We start from the raw sequence: 20,310 nt of genomic DNA on the forward strand, positions 1-20,310 counted from the left end.
TTAAAATAAGGGACGGGTGGTCACCCTAAGAGCGGCACCATCCCACTGACAACCTCCCTTTGCACAGCCCCATTAGTGCCCCCTTGAACAAGCTGCCCTGGGCCACCACCTAGCCGCCCCACAGCTCACGCCTAAAGCTGGCCTGGTGCAGCTGCAAGGAGCTCGGGGCCGGCTGCTTCTGACTGGCAAAGGCCCTGGGTATTTGATGCATGTTAAGGAGCCTAGCAACTGGCCTGGTTCTTCTACAGAGCCACTTGGGGCAACGTTTCAGGTTGAGCTGGTGACTGCAACACTCCCCAGCAGCCTATCTCACTGCACGTGGGGGGCTGAGCAGCGGGAGCTGAATCTAGAGTGGCTTCTCCATGGGCCCGATTATGATGAGTATTATGGTAACCGTGTCTCTTTGGCGTGCCCGTTTATTCTGTGTATTGTGGTAAGTGTCAGCACGATGTGCCCGTGTATTATGTGAATTATGGTAATAGCGGGAAGTCGCAGCTCCGATGGGATCACCCCTGTCGATGCTCCCCGCCCTCTTCCGGTGCCGCTCTAGCCCTCCCCTCTCGATGTTCTCGCGGCGACGCTCTAGCCGCGCCCTGCCCCGCTCTCTTAGCCTGGGCGTCGCGTCCCCTCCATGATAAACCGTCACTTCCGGCGCCTCTCTAGCCCCATCCGTCTCTGTGGTTCCGCTCTCAGACCGTCGGTCTCAGGGTGAAAGTCACTTTCAGGAAGAGCCGCCGCGCGGGTGAGGCCGGGACCGGGCGGGGATGAAGCCGGGACTGGGAGTGGGGATCCCCCTCCGCCCTGGCACCGGCTGTCCCTGGGGACCCTCCGCCCCGAGGACTCGAACCCGGGCCCCTCGCGCGGCCAGCCCCCCTCCCGGGACTCGGCTCAGCCCTGCCCGGGATCCGCGGGGGGGGGGGTCGCGCCGGGGTTTAACCCCCCCCCCCGAAACCGGCCTGGGCGGGGCGGCCCGGGGGGGGGGGTCATCCCCAAGGGGCGGATGGGGAGAGATCGGGGCTGGCTCTTGCGGAATGTGACCAGGGCGGTGCGAAGCCCCAGAGCTCACCCCGGTTTCCCGTCAGGGGGGGAAGGCTGCAAAGGTTTTCTTTCCTTGGAGCTGGCCCTGTGAGTCTGGATTCATTGACGTGGGGGTGTTGCAAGCCGGTCGCATTGGTAGCTCGAAGGGGGCTTCACTTGCTACATTCCTGTCCGTGGGAGGCAGCTGCAAGTCTAAATATGGGGGGACCAGATCCCAGAGCAAAGGGGTGTGAAGCCCGTGCTCAGAGCGTTGTCACGGTTCCTGGGGCGCCCCCACTGCTCAAAGCGCAGAGGCTTTGCTGGGATTAAATTTTTAGCTCCTTGAGGTAGAGGCTGACTCTCACTCTGTGTCTATGCAGCGCCTGGCACGACAAGACCCCAATCTCAGCCGGGAGAGGGTCTGTTTCTCGCTCTGTGTCTGTGCCGTGACCAGCACAATAGAGCCCTGTTTGGGATCTTTAGCCGCTGCCACAATACAAATGACATGATTATTTCCTCCCTCCATAGAACAAGAAAAATGGCTGACAGCATCCAGGCCAAGCTGGACAACTACAAAACCGCCCCCTTCGACAGCAGGTTCCCGAATCAGAACCAGACTCGCAACTGCTGGCAGAACTACCTCGGTGAGATGGGCTGTTAGCAACCAAAGGATCTGAACTCTGATGCAGCTTGTTCACTTTGGCTGGTGACACAGGCCTAGTCAGTTTCGCTTCTTGTCTATTGTTTAGATTGCCCACAGTCCATAAATTGATAGTTAAAAATGTCCAGGTAATGATGAAACACATTTGCTTTCCCTTCCTGTAACTAACTCTTAAATTTATGCACCGCTAAGGTTAGCATCTAACAGCCTCGATCCATGGGGGTCCCAGTGTGCTGGGTGCTCGGTACACATGCCATGAAAAGACAGTCCTTGTCTTGAAGAGTTTATAACCTGAAGCCCTGATCCGCAAAGACTTAAGGACCTGCATAACTTTGCACATGGTTAGAGCCCTGCACGGATACAAAATATGTATCCGCATCTAATCCACAAACATGGTCCGTGGATATAAAGTAGATATCCACAGATTTGCAGGGTGCTACACTCCTTTGAAGTCCCCTGGATGAGATGAACAGATTTAAAGGCCAGAAGGCCCATTAAATCATCTAGTCTGACCTCCGTATAATCCAGGCCAGAGAATTTGACCTGAACACCCCTGTTTTGAGCCCACTACCAATTTGCTTCGCCTCCAGATATAGTTTATGCAGAGTTTAAGGCAGCTGGTGCTGCCTCATGCCCTCCAGAATGTAGGGAGGGGCTAAACTTAACCCTCTGAAAACCAGGAAATAGAAAGCTCTGGTACATCCCAAGCTTGAGGTACCAGTGAGACGATCGATTTGTTAGATGATGTAGAGCGCACAGTACAGAAGTCCTGCCACAAAGATCAATCTAAAGGCGATGGGGGAAGTTTGTTTATTAATCTAATTTAACAAGCCCTCGCTAGATGCTATGATGGAGTTGCCTGAACTCGAGGACGGTGCCTTCTAGTCCTAGGCAATCCATCCTGAATTGCTGCTTCATAATGGCCAATTCAGTTGGCCCAAACAGGCTTCCCTGAATCCTGAACCTCATTTTTCCCAGGCTCTTGAGTTACTCTGTGTCTCGGCCTGTTACTCCTGCGAGTAGCTCGACACGATGCATCTGAGTAAAACTGCAGCAGCTTTCGTTCAAACATCATCTGTAAAAGATGGAGAACTGGAATTATGCTGCTGTATGAAGGACAGAGAGAATCTTCAAAGATTCCCCCCCTGCTTATGGTGTCTGTGTTTGTTTAACCATATCCCCGATGTGTCTGGCTTCCAGCACTGCAAGGAGAGATCTAGCTCTGGGTTTTTTTAGCTTTCATTTAATAAGGCCTAAACAATATTCAGCTTAAAAATATCTCCTCTTCAAGGCTTTGGTAGCATATTGTCTCTTGGTAACGAGAGAGAGGATGGCCAAGTGATTAGGGCACTGCTAGCCTGGAACTGCAGAGACCTGGGATTAAATTCCCTGCTTTGCTCCATGTGTGATGTCAGATAAACTATTTAGCCTTGCTGTACCTCACTTTCCCCATCTGTACAATGGAGTAATAGCACTGCCCTGCTTCACAGGAGTGTGGTGAGGACAAATCCATTAAGGCAGAGCCGGTTTTCCATCCAGTGGGAAATTCTGAACATTTTGGTACCAAATCAAAACAAAAAGCTGAACTTTCAAAATTCTCCGTGGAACGAAAATTCCCTCAGAACTTGGTCCAGAACCATCACAGTGTTGTGTTTTTTTGTCTTTTCATATCCTATAAAAAGTTAACATAATGTACAAATTTAAATGATAGTCTCAAAAAACATTTTGACCTTGATGAAAAGACTCGTTTTGACTCTTTCCCCTTGAAAATTCTTGAAATCAACATGTTCCTGCAAAATCTGCGATTCTGGTGAAACTGCATTTTCCAATGGAAAACTGATCTATGGAAAATTTTCCCATATGCTCAGATATGACAGTAATGGGGGCCAGATTAGCACCAAGCCCTTAATCTACGGTGCGATAGAGCGGGGGAGATGCAAGCTGTGTCCTTGAGCATGTACAGAATAAGGGCTAGCAGCTGGCTGTCAATTTCCACTGACTTCCAGTGCTTAGCATCGGTGTAGCTTCCTCAAGGTGCTATCAGCCACGGGTGTCTTAATCCCTCAGCCTTTCATTTGGGGAACTCTCTCCTGGGAATCGGTGACTCAGAAACAGATCTGGAGTCCTAGTGTGCAATTGGCCCAATGTGGGCTCCCAGTGCGACACTGCAGCCAAAAAGGCTAATGCGATCCTGGGATGCGTAAACAGGGGAATCTTGAGTAGGAGCAGGGAGGTTGTTTTTCCCTTTGAATCGGGACTGGTGCGACCGCGGCTGGAGTCCTGTATCCACAGTTCAGGAAGGATGCTGATAAATTGGCAAGATTCAGAGAAGAGCCAAGAGAAAGATTAAAGGGTTAGAAAAGCTGCCTTATAGCGAGAGACTCCAGGAACTCAATCTGTTTAGCGTCAGGAGAAGGTTAAGGGGTGATTTGATCCCAGTCTGTAAGTACCTGTGTGGGAGTTGGAGTTGTTATACAGGGTATTCCCATGACACTAATTTAACCATAAATTCCTCTATTAAATCCAAAGGCCAAATGGTATTGATTCAATGACTCTAAACATGCCTAAATAATAAGCAGTTTACTACAGTAACAAAACCTTGATAAGCATTTGACCAAGATACTTACAAACATGCTAAACTCTGCAGGTCTACACTTAAAATGCTGCAGCGTTTAAGTGAAGACACTCCGCTACTGATGACAGAGAGCTTTCCCATGGGTGTAATTAATCCACCTCCTCGAGCTGTGTTGATGGTCAGTGGGAGAAGCCTTCCCTTTGACATAGCACTGTCTACACGCAGGGGAGTTAAGGTCGGTATAACTCAGTCGCTCAAGGGCGTGGATTTTTCACACCCTGGAGCTATGGAGTTATGCCAAGATAGGTCTGCAGTGTAGATCTGGCCCCGTATTGGTCGCCCCCAACTTGGTCAGGCGAGTATTAGCCGAGAACCCCTTAATACCCTTTAACAAACCTGTGAGGTCATTGCCAATCATCAGACCTTAGCTATGGCTGGATGAAGCAGTTTGTTAAATAGCCAATTATTTATGCCCCTGGTATCCAATTAACCTTGTTTTATTTGTTACTTCAGCTCAAACCTTAAGTAAGATTAAGCCGATATCATGATGGGTCACTGTGCGTCACACAACTACTCCTCTTAGTCCTGATCTCGTTCTTTTTGGTCACGTGCTTTGGGCTGGTTGCTCGTGCTAATATCCAAACTCAATTTAAAACCACAGTTCACCCACATGTAACGTGGGCCTATATTCCTGCAGTGGGGAGTTAATCTTTAATAATGGGCTCTTCAGTCTTGTAGACGAAGGTCTAACACCAGCCAGGGGTTGGAAGTTGAAGCTAAACAATTTCAGATTGGAAATGAGGTGTAAATTTTTTGACAGAGTAATAACCACTGGAACAGTTCCCCAACGGTTGTGGTGGATTCGCCATCACTGGCAATTTTAAATCAAGACTGGATGTTTTCCTAAAAGATCTGCTCTGGGGAGGAATTCAGGGAAGTTCTATGGCCTGTTTTGTACAGGAGGTCAGATAGATGATCGCAGTGGTCCCGTCTGGCCTCGGAATCTATGAAACTGCTCCCCCAGAAGCATCAGCTTTGGGGAGTTTTTCTAGCCTTGAAACGTCTCTCTCTCTCTCTCGTAGACTTCCATCGCTGCGAGAAAGCCATGACAGCCAAGGGAGCCGACACCACGTGCTGCCAGTGGTACCGCCGTGTGTACACGTCCCTCTGTCCCATCTCTTGGGTAGGTCACTGGGGCTGAAAGGTTCCTGGCTAGAAAGTGGGGTTATCAGGCGTGTGGGGGAGGGCAGAGGGCGCTCAGCACCTCACGGGATTGGGCCTGCATCTGCGTTAATTCCGGCTAGAGATGGATGCAGGAGCCAATTGGTGTAGCTGGGAAGCTGCAACGTGAGGGTCTCTCTGATCTGGAGCCCCAGGAGCTGTGTGGGTCCCTGTCATCTTCAGTCACACCAGCCTCTCCACCTGAAAAATTGCCCAGTGACGCAGATCCCATAATCCTTTGCAGGTCCAACGGCTTGTGGGATACAGGGAGTTCCCTTTGGAGAATCCCCAGCCTGTAGCCCCTTGGCTGGAGCACTAATAAAAAGTGCTGCCTTGTTCTCATCTAAGCAATCAATCTACATGTCCTAGCTCTGGCAGATCCGTCGGGTGATTCTGATGGAAAATCAGATCCACAAAGGAACAATTTTTCATGACGTGTGTCTGCTTCTTGCAGGAAAAATCGCAAATTGTCATCAAATCCGAATGCCTGAAAACCAAAGTATTTCCATTTGGTTCCTCTGCTGCAATGTTTCATGGGCATTGTAGTTTGTATCTTCCTGGCCCCCTGCTCTCTAGGAACTAGGTTCCCTGGCTGCACTACATTTCCCATGATGCACTGTGGTAAGGGGTGAGGAGACTCTCGTGCAATACACGTTGGTGTTGTAGTCCAACTAGGATGCTTGACTGATAGAGAATGGGGGCGTGAGGCCCCTGAAGTACAGCTTCCGTGAGGCACTAATCAAAATTCTGGCTTTTCAGCCAAAAAAGGTGCAGAAAAGTCCCGTTTTCTGCCAGCGGGAAGTCAAGAAGCCATTGTCCAGCTAGCCTTAGTCCTGGCCGTCCCCTCCCGCCCCAAGCCGGAGCTCCTTTCTTCTGGTCACGCCGGAATGGGTGATCAGTGGAACTTGTTGTCTCTTTCAGGTCAATGCCTGGGATGAGCGCCTGGCAGAAGGGACCTTTCCCGGCAAGATCTGATTGGCTGGTGTTGGTGCGTCAGCCACTTGTGCCCCCTCGCCCCGGGGCACAGTGGCTCTGCTCAGCCCCTCGGTTCGACGTCTCCGGCCGATCCTTTGATTGTCTTTATCTTCAGTCCTGTCCGCTCGAGAGTTCGGTGTCCTGTGATGGGGCAGAGTCTGGGCCTTGCAAACTCTGATGATAAAAGTAAAGGGATAAAACCTACATCATCTGTCTCTCTCTTTCGTTGGGACCATAATGGGATAGTCTAAGGAGCTATTCCCGCCCAGCCCCCTGGCTCTGACCACTAGACCCCACTCCCCTCCCCCAGCTTGGGAGAGAACCCAGGAGTCCTGACTGTGCAATTAGAGGGTGACACTGGCCCATTCTCCGTCACCCTTCTAAACCTGCGTTCCGCGCTGAGCAAACAGCTCCGTTCTCTCTCCTGTCCCCGTGAGGATGAAAGGAAGAGACGTCCTGGCAGGAGGCTGTTTGGCACTTGGGCTGCTTGGGCCTCAGCTTGGCAAGCTTCTTGCAGCACTTCCTGGTGGCAGCTTGCTGCGGTAGAGAGGCAATGAATGGCAACAGGTGGCACAGCACCGTTAGCCCCCACCCTGAACCAGAGACAGCTGGGCTACTTCTCCACCCTCAACTCGTTCAGACACCGTGATGATCCCGGCCTAGGTCGCTCCACGGGCAAATGCTGATGGCTGGGCGCTAGCCTGTCTGTTCTGCCCCAACCCCTCAAGCGTGAATTCCCATCTCCTGCTGCGTTTAACCCCTGCTCTACGCGCTGCTCTCTGCTTGTTTGGCCAAGGGCGCTTTCCCCATTTACAGCAGCGTTCTGGGTTTGTACAGCACTGAGCACAGCCGGGTCTTGCTCTGTGTCCTCAAGGCACTAGGGTGACGCAGCTCATAAATGTGTCTCCATCCTGATGAAACCCAATGCTGTAATTAAGGGGTGAGAATTAGCTCGGATCTGTGGCTGACTTTTGTACCAGTCAACCCAGTTTGCTGAGCAGTGTCATGGGACTGCTGTCATCACACCAGTATGTTCCCTGCTGTTACACTAGGATTAAGGGGCCTTCCTGTAGTGGGAACAAGCTAGACCAGTACAAGCAGTTTTGTAATAGTATCATTGCCCCCCCCCCGTCCCCTCCAGTGAGGAGGCCAGTGTAGCTTTCACTAGACTGGTGCTGTCAAAGTGGCACAATAGCTGTGCCCTAGGCCCTCTCTTCTTTCTCCCCTCCACCCCCAGAAAGGACCCCTCAATCCAAGGGGAGGAGCCATTGGACTGAGGTTCTGGGGTCAACTAATGAAAAACCAGGGATGAGAGGGAAGGTTAAAATTCAGGGATCCAGAGGGGGGAACAACGAGCTGCTCATCAAAGGAGTCAGTGGACACCAGTGGGAGGTGTGATTGTTGGTGGGGGATGTCCAGCTTCCATTGGTCCAACTGTACGGCCGTTGTGGCCAGCACTGGGAGCAGGTTGCCAAGGAGGTCCTGTGACTTTGTGTGGCCAGGGATGGGGTGTGCATGGATTGGGAGGGAGGGGCAAATGCAGCCAGAATCTAGGCAGAAGGTGCTGGAGGGGCTGCAGGCTGACAGGCCCTTCGCAGATGTGTGCCAGGGTCTCCCTTGCTGCAGAAGGAGCTGGTGTCGGAGGAGTTGGTGCACCAGGCCAGGTACAGGCCTGTGCTCATGGCTCTGGGGAGGAGCTGGCAGCTCCTACCCCTGGTGGGCTGTGGAACCAGAGTGGGGTGCAGGCTGCCCCCTGGGGTTCTCTGCCCTCTGCAGGTCACAGGAGGTCCCACCCTTTGGTGTGGGGCAGGACATGAGAGCAAGGGAAGCATGGGGTGAAGCACAAGGGTGTACAGCTGTTTTCTAGGCATGGCTGGGAGGCAGACCTGCTTGGGGGGAGGGAGTGGCTGGGGGGCTTGTGGGGCAGGGACCTGCTGCTGAGCTCCAGAGGGCAGGGGGTGATGGGTAGGTGGGGAGCTCACAGACACCTGCCTTCAGCCCACATCTGAGGGTAGAGCTAGCACCCCATCTCCATTGAACCACTCCAAGGGCTGCAGGATCCCTCCTGTCCCTGGGGCAGTTGTTCCAAGGGTCAATTCCCTTCCTTGCCCCCCGTTTGCAGTCGGGATTGGTCCGGCTGTGGCTGTCGGATCTCCCTCAGCCTGGTCCGTTGGGTTAAGGACTCTCTGCTCCCCGGGGAGCGCTGACAGGCCGGGATCAAGTCCCTGGACTCTGCCCCCGACCTGCGATGCGCAGATTTAAAAGAAAACACCCCGGGAGTCGGGACCGCGCTCCGGGCAGGGAGCCCGGCTGTGGGACGGGGCGGGGAGAGCTTGGGGGGGCCCAACCCAACCAACCGCGGTTAGGGAGGCAGGGGCGGGGCTGCTGGCTGGAGATTTCCCAATAGGATTTTACGCGGTAGATTCAAACTCCCGATCCCAGGCTCCGGCACCGCCACTTCCTCGGAGACCGGCAGGTGCGTGTGGGGAGGGGGCCGGTGACCGGCAATGGGGGGGATACGGTGGGGCAGGCGCGGCAGTGGCAGAGCCCAGCCCCCCGGTGGCAGCCGCTGCGCCCGGTCCCTGCTAACGCCCCCCCCTTGTCTCTTCCAGCTGCTCTCGCCCCGCTGCAGCGCGATGGTCCCGGGCTCCGGCCGCCCCCTGCCCCTGCTGGCCGCGTGGGGGGCGCTGTGGGGTGAGTACCGCCCCCGCGGGGGTCCCTGCCCCGCCCCCTGCCGGCCGCGTGGGGGGCGCTGTGGGGTGAGTACCGCCCCCGCGGGGATCCCAGCCCCGCCCCCTGCCGGCCGCGTGGGGGCGCTGTGGGGTGAGAACCGCCCCCGCGGGGGTCCCTGCCCCGCCCCCTGCCGGCCGCGTGGGGGCGCTGTGGGGTGAGTACCGCCCCCGCGGGGGTCCCTGCCCCGCCCCCTGCCGGCCGCGTGGGGGCGCTGTGGGGTGAGAACCGCCCCCGCGGGGGTCCCTGCCCCGCCCCCTGCCGGCCGCGTGGGGGCGCTGTGGGGTGAGTACCGCCCCCGCGGGGGTCCCTGCCCCGCCCCCTGCCGGCCGCGTGGGGGCGCTGTGGGGTGAGAACCGCCCCCGCGGGGGTCCCTGCCCCGCCCCCTGCCGGCCGCGTGGGGGCGCTGTGGGGTGAGTACCGCCCCCGCGGGGGTCCCTGCCCCGCCCCCTGCCGGCCGCGTGGGGGCGCTGTGGGGTGAGAACCGCCCCCGCGGGGGTCCCTGCCCCGCCCCCTGCCGGCCGCGTGGGGGCGCTGTGGGGTGAGTACCGCCCCCGCGGGGGTCCCTGCCCCGCCCCCTGCCGGCCGCGTGGGGGCGCTGTGGGGTGAGAACCGCCCCCGCGGGGGTCCCTGCCCCGCCCCCTGCCGGCCGCGTGGGGGCGCTGTGGGGTGAGAACCGCCCCCGCGGGGGTCCCTGCCCCGCCCCCTGCCGGCCGCGTGGGGGCGCTGTGGGGTGAGAACCGCCCCCGCGGGGGTCCCTGCCCCGCCCCCTGCCGGCCGCGTGGGGGCGCTGTGGGGTGAGAACCGCCCCCGCGGGGGTCCCTGCCCCGCCCCCTGCCGGCCGCGTGGGGGCGCTGTGGGGTGAGAACCGCCCCCGCGGGGGTCCCTGCCCCGCCCCCTGCCGGCCGCGTGGGGGCGCTGTGGGGTGAGAACCGCCCCCGCGGGGGTCCCTGCCCCGCCCCCTGCCGGCCGCGTGGGGGCGCTGTGGGGTGAGAACCGCCCCCGCGGGGGTCCCTGCCCCGCCCCCTGCCGGCCGCGTGGGGGCGCTGTGGGGTGAGAACCGCCCCCGCGGGGGTCCCTGCCCCGCCCCCTGCCGGCCGCGTGGGGGCGCTGTGGGGTGAGAACCGCCCCCGCGGGGGTCCCTGCCCCGCCCCCTGCCGGCCGCGTGGGGGCGCTGTGGGGTGAGAACCGCCCCCGCGGGGGTCCCTGCCCCGCCCCCTGCCGGCCGCGTGGGGGCGCTGTGGGGTGAGAACCGCCCCCGCGGGGGTCCCTGCCCCGCCCCCTGCCGGCCGCGTGGGGGCGCTGTGGGGTGAGAACCGCCCCCGCGGGGGTCCCTGCCCCGCCCCCTGCCGGCCGCGTGGGGGCGCTGTGGGGTGAGAACCGCCCCCGCGGGGGTCCCTGCCCCGCCCCCTGCCGGCCGCGTGGGGGCGCTGTGGGGTGAGAACCGCCCCCGCGGGGGTCCCTGCCCCGCCCCCTGCCGGCCGCGTGGGGGCGCTGTGGGGTGAGAACCGCCCCCGCGGGGGTCCCTGCCCCGCCCCCTGCCGGCCGCGTGGGGGCGCTGTGGGGTGAGAACCGCCCCCGCGGGGGTCCCTGCCCCGCCCCCTGCCGGCCGCGTGGGGGCGCTGTGGGGTGAGAACCGCCCCCGCGGGGGTCCCTGCCCCGTCCCCTGTGGGGTTCCCACCCGGGTGCGCCGAGCCGGGGCGGGAGGGGCCGGGCCGGGGAGCGGGAGCCGCACCGAGCTCTCCCCGGGCCGGGGGGCGGCAGGTGCCGCTGGTCTCTCCCCAGCGCGGGGGCTAAATCCCGCCTGGAGCAGCGGCCAATTATCTTAAAAAGTACGGGGGGGGGGAGCTGCCTTCTGATTGGCCGTCTGCCTCACTGCCCCGCCTATACCAGAAGTTGATCAACCAATCAGAGCTCAGTCTCCCCCTCTCCCCTCCTGTGTGAGCTGGGTCATTGCCTCTGCCCCTCCCCTTCCCTGCTGCACTCCGGGGGCGGGGGGACCCCTGGAGCTCCCGCCGAGCTGGGCCTGGGCAGAGACAAGGCTGGGAGCCACTGGGTGGAAGCAGGGGAGTCTGGGGGTCAGGACTCCTGGGTTGTATCCCTGGCTCTGGTAGGGGAGTGGTGTCTAGTGGTTGGGGGGGGGGGAGTCAGGACTCCTGGGTTCTCTTCCTGCCTTTGCCACTGATTGTCTGGGTGACTTTTGAGTTAGTCTGTTCACTGCCTTTGTGCCTCCATTCTTCCATCTGTAAACTAAATTGTGATGCTTGTGTATAACTGCACCTGCGATTTGTGGAGTCCCTCGGGGAAGGGGCTGCATCTGGGGTCGCTGGGCAGTGGGGGTTGGAGGGTGGGTCAGGGCTGCAGCCGCATCTCTACGCCTGACTCTGTTTCCCTTTCAGGGCTCATCACAGCCGAGTTGCCCATCACCGCTCGGTTCGGGGGGGACATCACCCTGACCTGCCTCTTCCCGTCCCAGCCTGGGATGAACCTCCAGCGCCTGACCCTCACCTGGCAGAAGGAGCAGGAGGGGACAGAGGCCCTGGTGGTTCATAGTTACTATTATGGGAAGGACCAGCTGGCGAGACAGGACAAGGCTTATAGGAACCGGACCTGGCTGGATCCAGAGGGGCTGGCTCGAGGGAACGCGTCCCTGACACTGAGGGGCGTCCGCATGCAGGATGAGGGCATCTATCGCTGCCACATCACCTCGGAGCTGGGCACAACTTCGAACACGAGACAAGTTACAGTGACTCAAACCGGCCGCTTCCTGCCCAAGCAGACCGGGATTGCAGGAAATGCTGCAGGTGAGCATTATGGTGTACCAGTGGGGGTAGGGTGGGGAGCCCAGAGTTGGGATAGAGGGGGGCTACAGATCGGGATTGAGGGGTGCTGGCAGAGCCATGGGGACAGCCCCAGGCTGGGACAGTCAATCACTTTCTCCTTCACTGAGCCCCATCACCGGCTGCCCTGGGTCTAGTTGCGGTGGGTCTGGGATTCTCATACGATCCAGTCTAGACTGATCCTAGACATTCTATGCACATCAGGCCCAGTTTGGATGCACATTTGCTGCCATCTGGTGGCAGAGCTGTGAACTGCTCTATCATACCCTGATGCCGGCCACCCTGTAACTCAGGGGTGCTCAATATGCAGACTATGGGCCAAACCCGGACCACCAGACGCTGTTGAATGGACAGCAAAAAAAAAAAAAAAAAAAAAAGGATGTATTTATCATTATTGTTATTGTGATGTGAAAAATGTTTCTCTGGACCTTGACCAAGAAATTTGGACCTTGACAAAAAATAGACTACCCCTGCTGTAACTCATTGCCAGTTCCCCCTGGCTTTTCTCTCTTGCTGCAGGGCTGGGCGGCAGCTGGGTCCCTTTGCTGGGTCTGTGCCTGGTGCTGATCGTACCGGTTCTCAGAGTATATCACTGAAACGCCCCCTGCAGACAAGTCCTGGCTGCCAGCAACACCCGGGCACTGGCCCCACCAAAGAAAGAGCTGCACTGAGACACCCCTGTGCACGCAGACTATAAATGCTACATGTGTGCGCTGGACACGATGGGTTCAGCCTCCTGGCGACATCTTCCAGGGGACGGGCCCGGGGCTGCTTGTCAGGAGTCCCGGGCAATGACGTTTTTCTTTGTACAAAGCAGCTTAATTTAACAGTACGTTTATTGTCCCTGGGTAAAATTAGCCTCCATATTAACCACTGTGATATTCTTATGATTAAGAATAACCTCTGTTTTAGTCACAGGTATTTTTAGTAAAGGTCATGGACAGGTCATGGGCAATAGACAAAAAGTCACGGCCCCATGACCTGTCCATGACTTTAATTAAAAATACCTGTGTGACGGGTTGGATCACAGAAACCCCCTTGGGAGCTGCCACCCGATGTACCAAGATCACCCCTGTTCCTGTTTTCCCTGCCAGCTCAGGACTCCAGCACCCTGTCTTGCTGAGCCAGACACTTCCGTCTGGCTCCAGACACAGAACCAGGGTCTGAATCACTTGTCCCAGAGCTGCAAGTTTACCTGAAAACAGCTCACAGACATGTGCTTGTCTCTAGCACTCAGATGCCCAACTCCCAATGGGGTCTAAACCCAAATAAATCCGTTTTACCCTGCATAAAGCTTATGCAGGGCAAACCCAGAAATTGTTCACCCTCTATAACACTGATAGAGAGATATGCACAGTTGTTTGCTCCCCCAGGTATTAACACATACTCTGAGTAAATTACTAAATAAAAAGTGGTTTTATTAAATACAGACAGTAGGATTTAAGTAGTTCCAAGTAATAACAGACAGAACAAAGTAAGTCACCAAACAAAATAAAATAAAATGTGCAAATCTATGTCTAATCAAACTAAATACAGATAATCTCACCCTCAGAGATGCTTCAGTGAGTTTTTCTCAGACTGGACACCTTCCAGGCCTGGGCACAATTCTTTCCCCTGGTACAGCTCTTGTTGCAGCTCAGGTGATAGCTAGGGGATTCTTCATGATGGCTCCTCTCCTCCCTTGTTCTCTTCCACCCCTTTATATATCTTTTGCATAAGGCGGGAACCCTTTGTCCCTCTAGGTTTCCACCCCCCCTCACTGGAAAAGCATCAGGTTAAAGATGGATTCCAGTTCAGGTGACATGATCACATGTCACTGCAAGACTTCATTACTCACTTGCCAGCACACACATATACAGGAAGACTCACAGATAAACACAGTCATCTGCAGACAATGGGAGTCATCAAGATTTCAAACCATCCTTAATGGCCCACACTTTACATAATTACAATAGGCCCTCAGAGTTATGTTTTATATTTCTAGTTTTGGATACGAGAGTGGTACATTTCTACAAAAATAGGATGATCACACTCAGTAGATTATAAGCTTTGTAATGATACCTTACAAGAGACCTTTTGCATGAAGCATATCCCAGTTACATTACATTCACTTATATTTTTATAAAACCATATAGACTGCACAACGTCACAACCTGTGACTAAATCTTATCTGCTGGGGTGAAGGGAAGCGTCTCGGTGCCCCCTGCTGGCGGTGGTCCCTGACCACTACACTAGGGCAGTGCTGGGGACTGACTGCCTGGGGCTGCCAGCAGCCGGTGTGACTGGCCCCGGGGTTTCCCCAGCTGCTGGGGTGGTCCTGAGGTCAGCCGCACCAGCACTGCAAAATTCACAGAGGTCATGGAAACCGTGACCTCCATGAATGATTCGCAGCCTTAGTTATGATGTGTTGTGAGGTATAACTGAAAAACTCTTGATCTCTTGAGCATTAACATCCCCAGTTGAATTGTATGTGCTAGCATTGTATGTGAAGTTACGGAGTTTTGCTGTGTGTGTGACTGAAATATGTCGTGAGGCTGAGAGACGCCAACAGCTGGACTTTCAGTAATGACAAAGGGGCAACCCTCACAGGCCAGACAGGCGTTGCTGGCCCATCAAGAAGAATCCGCTCTCCCAGAGACTCCTCAGAGGGGGCCTGTACACAGTGGGCACTGCCTCATCCCACGTCATATCAAGGATCTTTCTAGTCCCAGGAAGAAAGTATAAAAGAGGAAAAGTGACATCCTCACTTGGCCTCTCTCCTCCCCCCATCACAACTCCTGGACGATCCTCTGGAAGTCAAAGGCTACGGCTACAGGCCAAGGCTTTTAGCAACAATAAACTTCCACCACCCACGAGCGGCAGCGGCTGTGTCAGGAGGATGCTGTTCACACTGGCGCTTGTCGGTAAAACTTTTGTCGTAGGGGGGTGAGGGTTTTTTTTTTTAACACCCTTGAACGACAAAAAATTTACCGACAAAGTGCCAGTGTAGACAAATCCAAAGACTTTGAACGAGGGAGATTGGTCCCAAGCTGGGAAAAGAATCCAGCCTGTGGATGGAGAAGTGTGAGCTGCCTGTAACATCTATGAGAGACAGACTGCTTGATTCAGATTGTGCTTTGTCTGTAGAATTTAGACTGCAAATCTTTTATTTCTATGAATCGTAGACTATCAGGGTTGGATGGGACCGCAGGAGGTCATCTAGCTCAAAGCAGGACCAATCCCCAACTAAATCATCCCAGCCAGGGCTTTGTCAAGCCTGACCTTAAAAACCTCTAAGGAAGGAGATTCCACCACCTCCCTAGGTAACCCATTCCAGTGCTTCACCACCTTCTTAGTGAAAAAGCTTTTCCTAATATCCAACCTAAACCATTGAGCACATGGGTTCTGAAGCCCAATGGGTGGAGAGATGTAGTTAGTGTTATTGAGGAGGGTTTGACATGATTCATGCTTGTCTCTTTTCATGGTATAAATAAAAGAACTTAGGGATTGGTTTTTTGTTCCTGCTTTGTGTTTATGAGCCCCAGTTGTGGTGTTTTCCCAAATTAATGCTGAGTTAGTTCCTTCTTTTTATTAAAAGTTTTTGCTATATTCAGACTTTGTGCTTGTGAGAGAAGTTTTGCCTCTTAGGGGCACCTAGGAGTGGTATGTAATTGTCACTGGGTGGGGGCTCAAACCGGTTTTGTNTGCTCCCCCAGTGCAGAGATGCAGCTGCCTCTGGGGTGGAACAGCCAAGTAACAGCTGTCCAGCAACACAGCACAAGAGGTTAAGCTGCAGTTTGAGGTGGTTTGAGCAGCTTTGAGGAGGGACATCGCCTGCCATTTGTCTGAGATCAGACACAGTGTCCACCCCGCACACGAACCCTCTCCCCACCCTGGTCTTAGCAGCCACAGCCAGTTACCGTTTACAGGGAGACTGGTTTCCTTCTGCAGAAGATGTTTGGGGACCAGATCCCAGCTGGTGTCAATCAGCAATGGTGCCATTGGAATCAATGGGGCTATGCTGGATAACTCAACTGAGAATCTTGTCCTGGGGTTTTCAGTCCTGTTTCCAACATTAGCTTCATTTTCCTACCACTGATATTTAAGAACATAAGAACGGCCAGACTGGGTCAGACCAAAGGTCCATCTAGCCCCGTATCCTGTCCTCCGACAGTGGCCAGTGCCAGGTGCCCCAGAGGGAATGAACAGAACAGGGAATCATCAAGTGATCCATCCCCTGTCGCCCATTCCCAGCTTCTGGCAAACAGAGGCTAGGGACACCATCCCTGCCCAGCCTGACTAACAGCCATTGATGGACCGATCCTCCATGAACTTATCTAGTTCTTTTTTGAACCCTGTTATTGTCTTGGCCTTCACCATATCCCCTGGCAACGGGTTCCAGAGGTTGACTGTGTGTTGTGTGAGGAAATACTTCCTTTTAAACCTGCTGCCTATTAATTTCATTGGGTGCCCCCTAGTTCTTGTGTTATGGGAAGGAGTAAATAACACTTTCTTATTGACTTTCTCCACACCCATCATGAGTTTATAGACCTCTATCATATGCCCCCTTGGTTGTCTATTTTCCAAGCGGATTGAGTCCGCTCTGGAGCAGGTTCACACTGGGGTCACTGAAGGAGCCCCCAGCAATTAGCAGGTGGGACATACAGGGCAGCCTCAGCGCAGAGAGATTCCAGCCAGGCTCTGAGGGCTCCAGCTCCAGGATTCACCCTCCCAGCACGTGGGATTAACCCAATAGAGCCAGCTGCAGGAGATACCAGGTTAGCAACGAGCCCTCGCTCGCCAGCGGGGAAGGCATTTTAACAACCATGTCAGGTTCTCTCTGGGGTTTGAACCCATGGCCTGTGGGCCTAACCCCTGAGCTGCAGCTGGCTGAGCTAAAGAAAGAACTGCAGTAACCCACCAGTGCCACTATCGCTGAGACCTGGCCCCACATGAGGCCTCATTCTTTGGAAGACAGGATTAGGGGGCAAATGACTCATGAGGCTGGAAACAGACATTTGTGCTCAATAAGATAAGTCAAGAGGTCAATAGGCTAAAAAGACAGAATGTCTGAGCCAGCTAAGATAAGAGGGAGAACTCTTTACTACGAACCAGCGAACAAGGGACAGGATACGTTAGGAATGGAGAGATGAGGTGAAGAGGAAGTCGAAACGTGGACGGAGCGTGCAGCTAAGGGACTGGTTCCTGCTAAGTAACCAGCCAATCGTAAAATGTCAGATGCAATGTAGAGTAAATGGGATGTGATCTGTAAATGTGTATAACGAGAATGAGTTTCTGTGGGACTCTAGAGCTGTGATGGACCCACGTCCACCCCCCTGCGTTTGAAACAGATCAGCTCAGCGTAGCGTTGCTGTGAGCCAGATAAAAACACCTGAGGGACGAAGTGTGGTGTGGAGCTGAGTTCTCGGGAAGCCGGGTGGAAAGAGGTCGTGGAGCGAATTCTGACTGCGAGGAGACTAATAAAGTGCCAAGCAGGCTGGAGCCGCTAGAGGGGGACACAGAGCCACATTAGCCAGACCCATCCCAGGATGCAGCATCCCCAGCACTCACCTTCCACTCTCAGCTCCCTGCGCTCAGCCGTCCAGCCCAGCTCCGAGGTGACGTGGCAGAGATAGACGCCCTCGTCCTGGGTGCGGACGCCCCTCAGTGTCAGGGACGCATTGCCCCAGGCCAGCCCCTCTGGATCCAGCCAGGTCCGGTTCCTATAAACCTCGTCCTGTCTCACCAGCTGGTCCCTCCTGTAATTGTGATTATGAACTACCAGAGCCTCTGTCCCAGCCCGCTCCCTCTTCCAGGTGACGGTTACATCCTGCAGGTTCATCCCAGGCTGGGACAGGAAGAAGCAGCTCAGGGTCACGTCCCCCCCGAACCGAGCTACAACATCTGGTGGAGACTGTACTGCGAGGAGCAGAAAGCACAGGGGTTAGTGAGCTCTGGACTGTGTGTGTGAAATACCAGCCTCACCCAGCAGGGGGCGATGTGGGGAGCAGGGCAAGACTCTGGCTGTGGGGGAGCTTCCGGCTACTCCAGCCCTGGCCTGGCCCAGCAGGAGGCACTGTGGGGAGCAGGATGGATCATTCGATAATTGTCCTGTTCTGTTCATTCCCTCTGGGGCTCCTGGCTCTGGCCACTGTCAGTAGACAGGACACTGGGGAAGATGGATCTTTGGTCTGACCCACTATGGCCGTTCTTATGTGGGGCAGGAGAGCTGGCTGTGTGTGTGGGGGGCGGGGCGGTCCCAGCTATTCCAGTCCTGGCCTGGCCCAGGAGGGGGCGCTGTGGGAGTAGGGGGAGAGCACTGGCTGTGGAGGGAGCTCCCAGCCATTCCAACTCCAGCAGGGGGCGCTGTGGAAGTGCATCACAGGTACTGGCTGTGGGGTTTCTGTAAGGGAAATATTATAAGGAAATTTTTGTTACCTGTTCTTGTGGCCAGCAAGGGGAGCCAGAAGCAGCAGCGGAGGAAGGAAATCATGGCTCTGGCTCCAGCGTCACTGCGAGCTGCCCGTCTGCTAGACAATATTCAGGTGCTCCGTTGGTTAGCGGCAGGGAAAGGTGCCTGGGTAGCCTGCACACCTGCACACACAGGTTTTGGGTGGGAGGAGCAGGGGGGTCATTGGAGAGAGTTGCTCTGAGCGGCCCCCCCACAGCACCTCAGCCACCAACACACCACCACAACGTGTAACATCCCCGGAGCTGTGGGAAAAGACACCGGAGGTGGGGGGATTTTCCAGGCTGCCGGGCAGGTGGAACGTGGGCAGGAGAGAGATGCACAGTGAACGTTAGCGCTGCCTCCTGCTGGAGAGAATGATCAGACCTGCCCCACGCAGTGTCTCCCCTCGGAGCTGGAGGGGTGAGTCCCAGCGTGAGGAGACATCCCAGCCTCTAGGTACATGCCCAGGGCGGCCCTGCCCCCTGCTCGCCCCACGGCAATGACACGCTACTAGTGTCAGCGCCATCCGAGCCAGCCTGGGTTTGTCTCCTTGAGGTGGAAATCAAACCTCCAGCTTGCACTGTGCCTATGAATGTGATTGAGAGACACGCAGACACTACTGCCCCCTACTGCATTGTATGCACTATTGCACCTGTGTTCACCTGTGTGCCTCCAAAGTATTCGTGCCAATTAACGCCAGCCCAGTGCTGACAACCAGTGACCTGCTTTTCAGCTGGAATTCCCACCAGCTGGGATCTGGCCCATAGGCGCTGACTTTTATTTTTCCCGGTGGGTGCTCCATCCTGGTTCTACCCTGAGGCCCTGCCCCCTACTCTGCTCCTTCCACTGAGGCCCCGCCCTCGCTCCACCTCTTCCCACCCCCACTCCACCCCCAGACTCCCCTGTCCGCCCTTCATTCACTTCTCTCAGGCCCCTCCCCCAAGTTCCTCCCCTACTGCTGGCTCCTCTCCATCCCACTCAGCACCTCCCGCCAGCCACCAAACAGCTGATCGGGGGCCAGCCCTGGTGAGCACCCCCTATTTTTTTTCCATGGGTGCTTGAGCCCTGGAGCACCCACAGAACTGGTGCCTCTGATCTGGTCCCATTGACCCAAATGGAGCGACAGCCGATTGACCCCAGCTGGGATCTGACCAGAGCACTGAATTTTGCCACAAATTTGCATTTGCAGAGATACGATTCAGGCTGCTGGGGCTCATTGTCTGAGGTGGAGCAGCAGCGACGTGTCCATGAAAGCAGGGTGTATATTAAATATTCATTATCATTATTATTATTTATTAGGTGTATTACGGTCAGGCCTAGGAGCCCCAGTCAGGGATCAGGACCCCACTGTGCTAGGCACTGTACATGGTCTATTAGGTGTATTACGGTAGTGCTCAGGCGCCCCAGTCATGGACCAGGACCCCACTGAACAAAACGACTGTCCTGACTCTGAGCTGACAACCTACGTCTCAGACAGGAGACAGCAGCTGGCCACAGGCAGGCACACAGGCAGGACAAGCCGACAAGACACTATTAGGCAGCGGGCTCAGTGCTCCGGCAGCCCAGCTGCAGTCAGGGGGTTTTGCAGGGATTGGGGCAAAGGGTGGATGGGTGATGGTGAGGAAGGCTCTGCAGGAAGAGGAGGAGGTGGGGGGAGGCAGGGTCTGCACCAAGGTGGGACTACCACACACTTCACTTGCCAGAGTTTATGCTCCTTTCTATTTTCCTCAATAGGATTTAACTTCCACTTTTTAAAGGATGCCTTTTTGCCTCTAACTCCCTCTTTTACTTTGTTGTCTAGCCATGGTGGCATTTGTTTGGTCCTCTTACTGTGTTTTTTATTTGGGGTACACATTTAAAT

At 55.7% G+C, this 20,310-nt stretch overlaps 3 protein-coding genes across 5 annotated transcripts; 2 read left to right on the forward strand and 1 right to left on the reverse strand.

Moving 5' to 3' along the window:
• The first annotated feature begins 600 nt into the window (after positions 1–600).
• On the forward strand, positions 601–6,653 carry LOC117889061 (cytochrome c oxidase subunit 6B1). Its single transcript, XM_034792881.1, has 4 exons — positions 601–742; positions 1,546–1,661; positions 5,336–5,436; positions 6,396–6,653. The coding sequence occupies exons 2-4, from the start codon at positions 1,556–1,558 to the stop codon at positions 6,447–6,449; spliced, it is 261 nt and encodes an 86-aa protein (XP_034648772.1). The 5' UTR covers positions 601–742; positions 1,546–1,555; the 3' UTR covers positions 6,450–6,653.
• A 101-nt stretch (positions 6,654–6,754) lies between these two features.
• Positions 6,755–13,038, forward strand: LOC117889060 (CD276 antigen-like). Of its 3 annotated transcripts, none has more exons than XM_034792880.1 (4): positions 6,755–7,276; positions 9,062–9,143; positions 11,579–11,983; positions 12,539–13,037. In XM_034792880.1, exons 2-4 carry the CDS (start codon positions 9,086–9,088, stop codon positions 12,613–12,615), a joined length of 540 nt encoding a protein of 179 aa, XP_034648771.1. In that variant the 5' UTR covers positions 6,755–7,276; positions 9,062–9,085; the 3' UTR covers positions 12,616–13,037. The 3 variants fall into 3 exon arrangements, with proteins under 3 accessions (XP_034648771.1, XP_034648770.1, XP_034648769.1); XM_034792879.1 differs by lacking the exon at positions 6,755–7,276 and adding an exon at positions 8,843–8,925 and having other exon boundaries at positions 12,539–13,036; XM_034792878.1 differs by lacking the exons at positions 6,755–7,276; positions 9,062–9,143 and having other exon boundaries at positions 11,299–11,983; positions 12,539–13,038.
• A 3,901-nt stretch (positions 13,039–16,939) lies between these two features.
• Positions 16,940–19,282, reverse strand: LOC117888854 (CD276 antigen-like). The gene is made up of 2 exons (XM_034792629.1): positions 18,437–19,282; positions 16,940–17,917 (listed from the first exon to the last, which is right to left on the reverse strand). Exons 1-2 carry the CDS (start codon positions 18,489–18,491, stop codon positions 17,505–17,507), a joined length of 468 nt encoding a protein of 155 aa, XP_034648520.1. The 5' UTR covers positions 18,492–19,282; the 3' UTR covers positions 16,940–17,504.
• Between the last annotated feature and the right edge of the window lie 1,028 nt (positions 19,283–20,310).

The sequence above is a fragment of the Trachemys scripta genome, chromosome 16 (genome assembly GCF_013100865.1).
Source record: "Trachemys scripta elegans isolate TJP31775 chromosome 16, CAS_Tse_1.0, whole genome shotgun sequence".
Taxonomy (NCBI): domain Eukaryota; kingdom Metazoa; phylum Chordata; order Testudines; family Emydidae; genus Trachemys; species Trachemys scripta.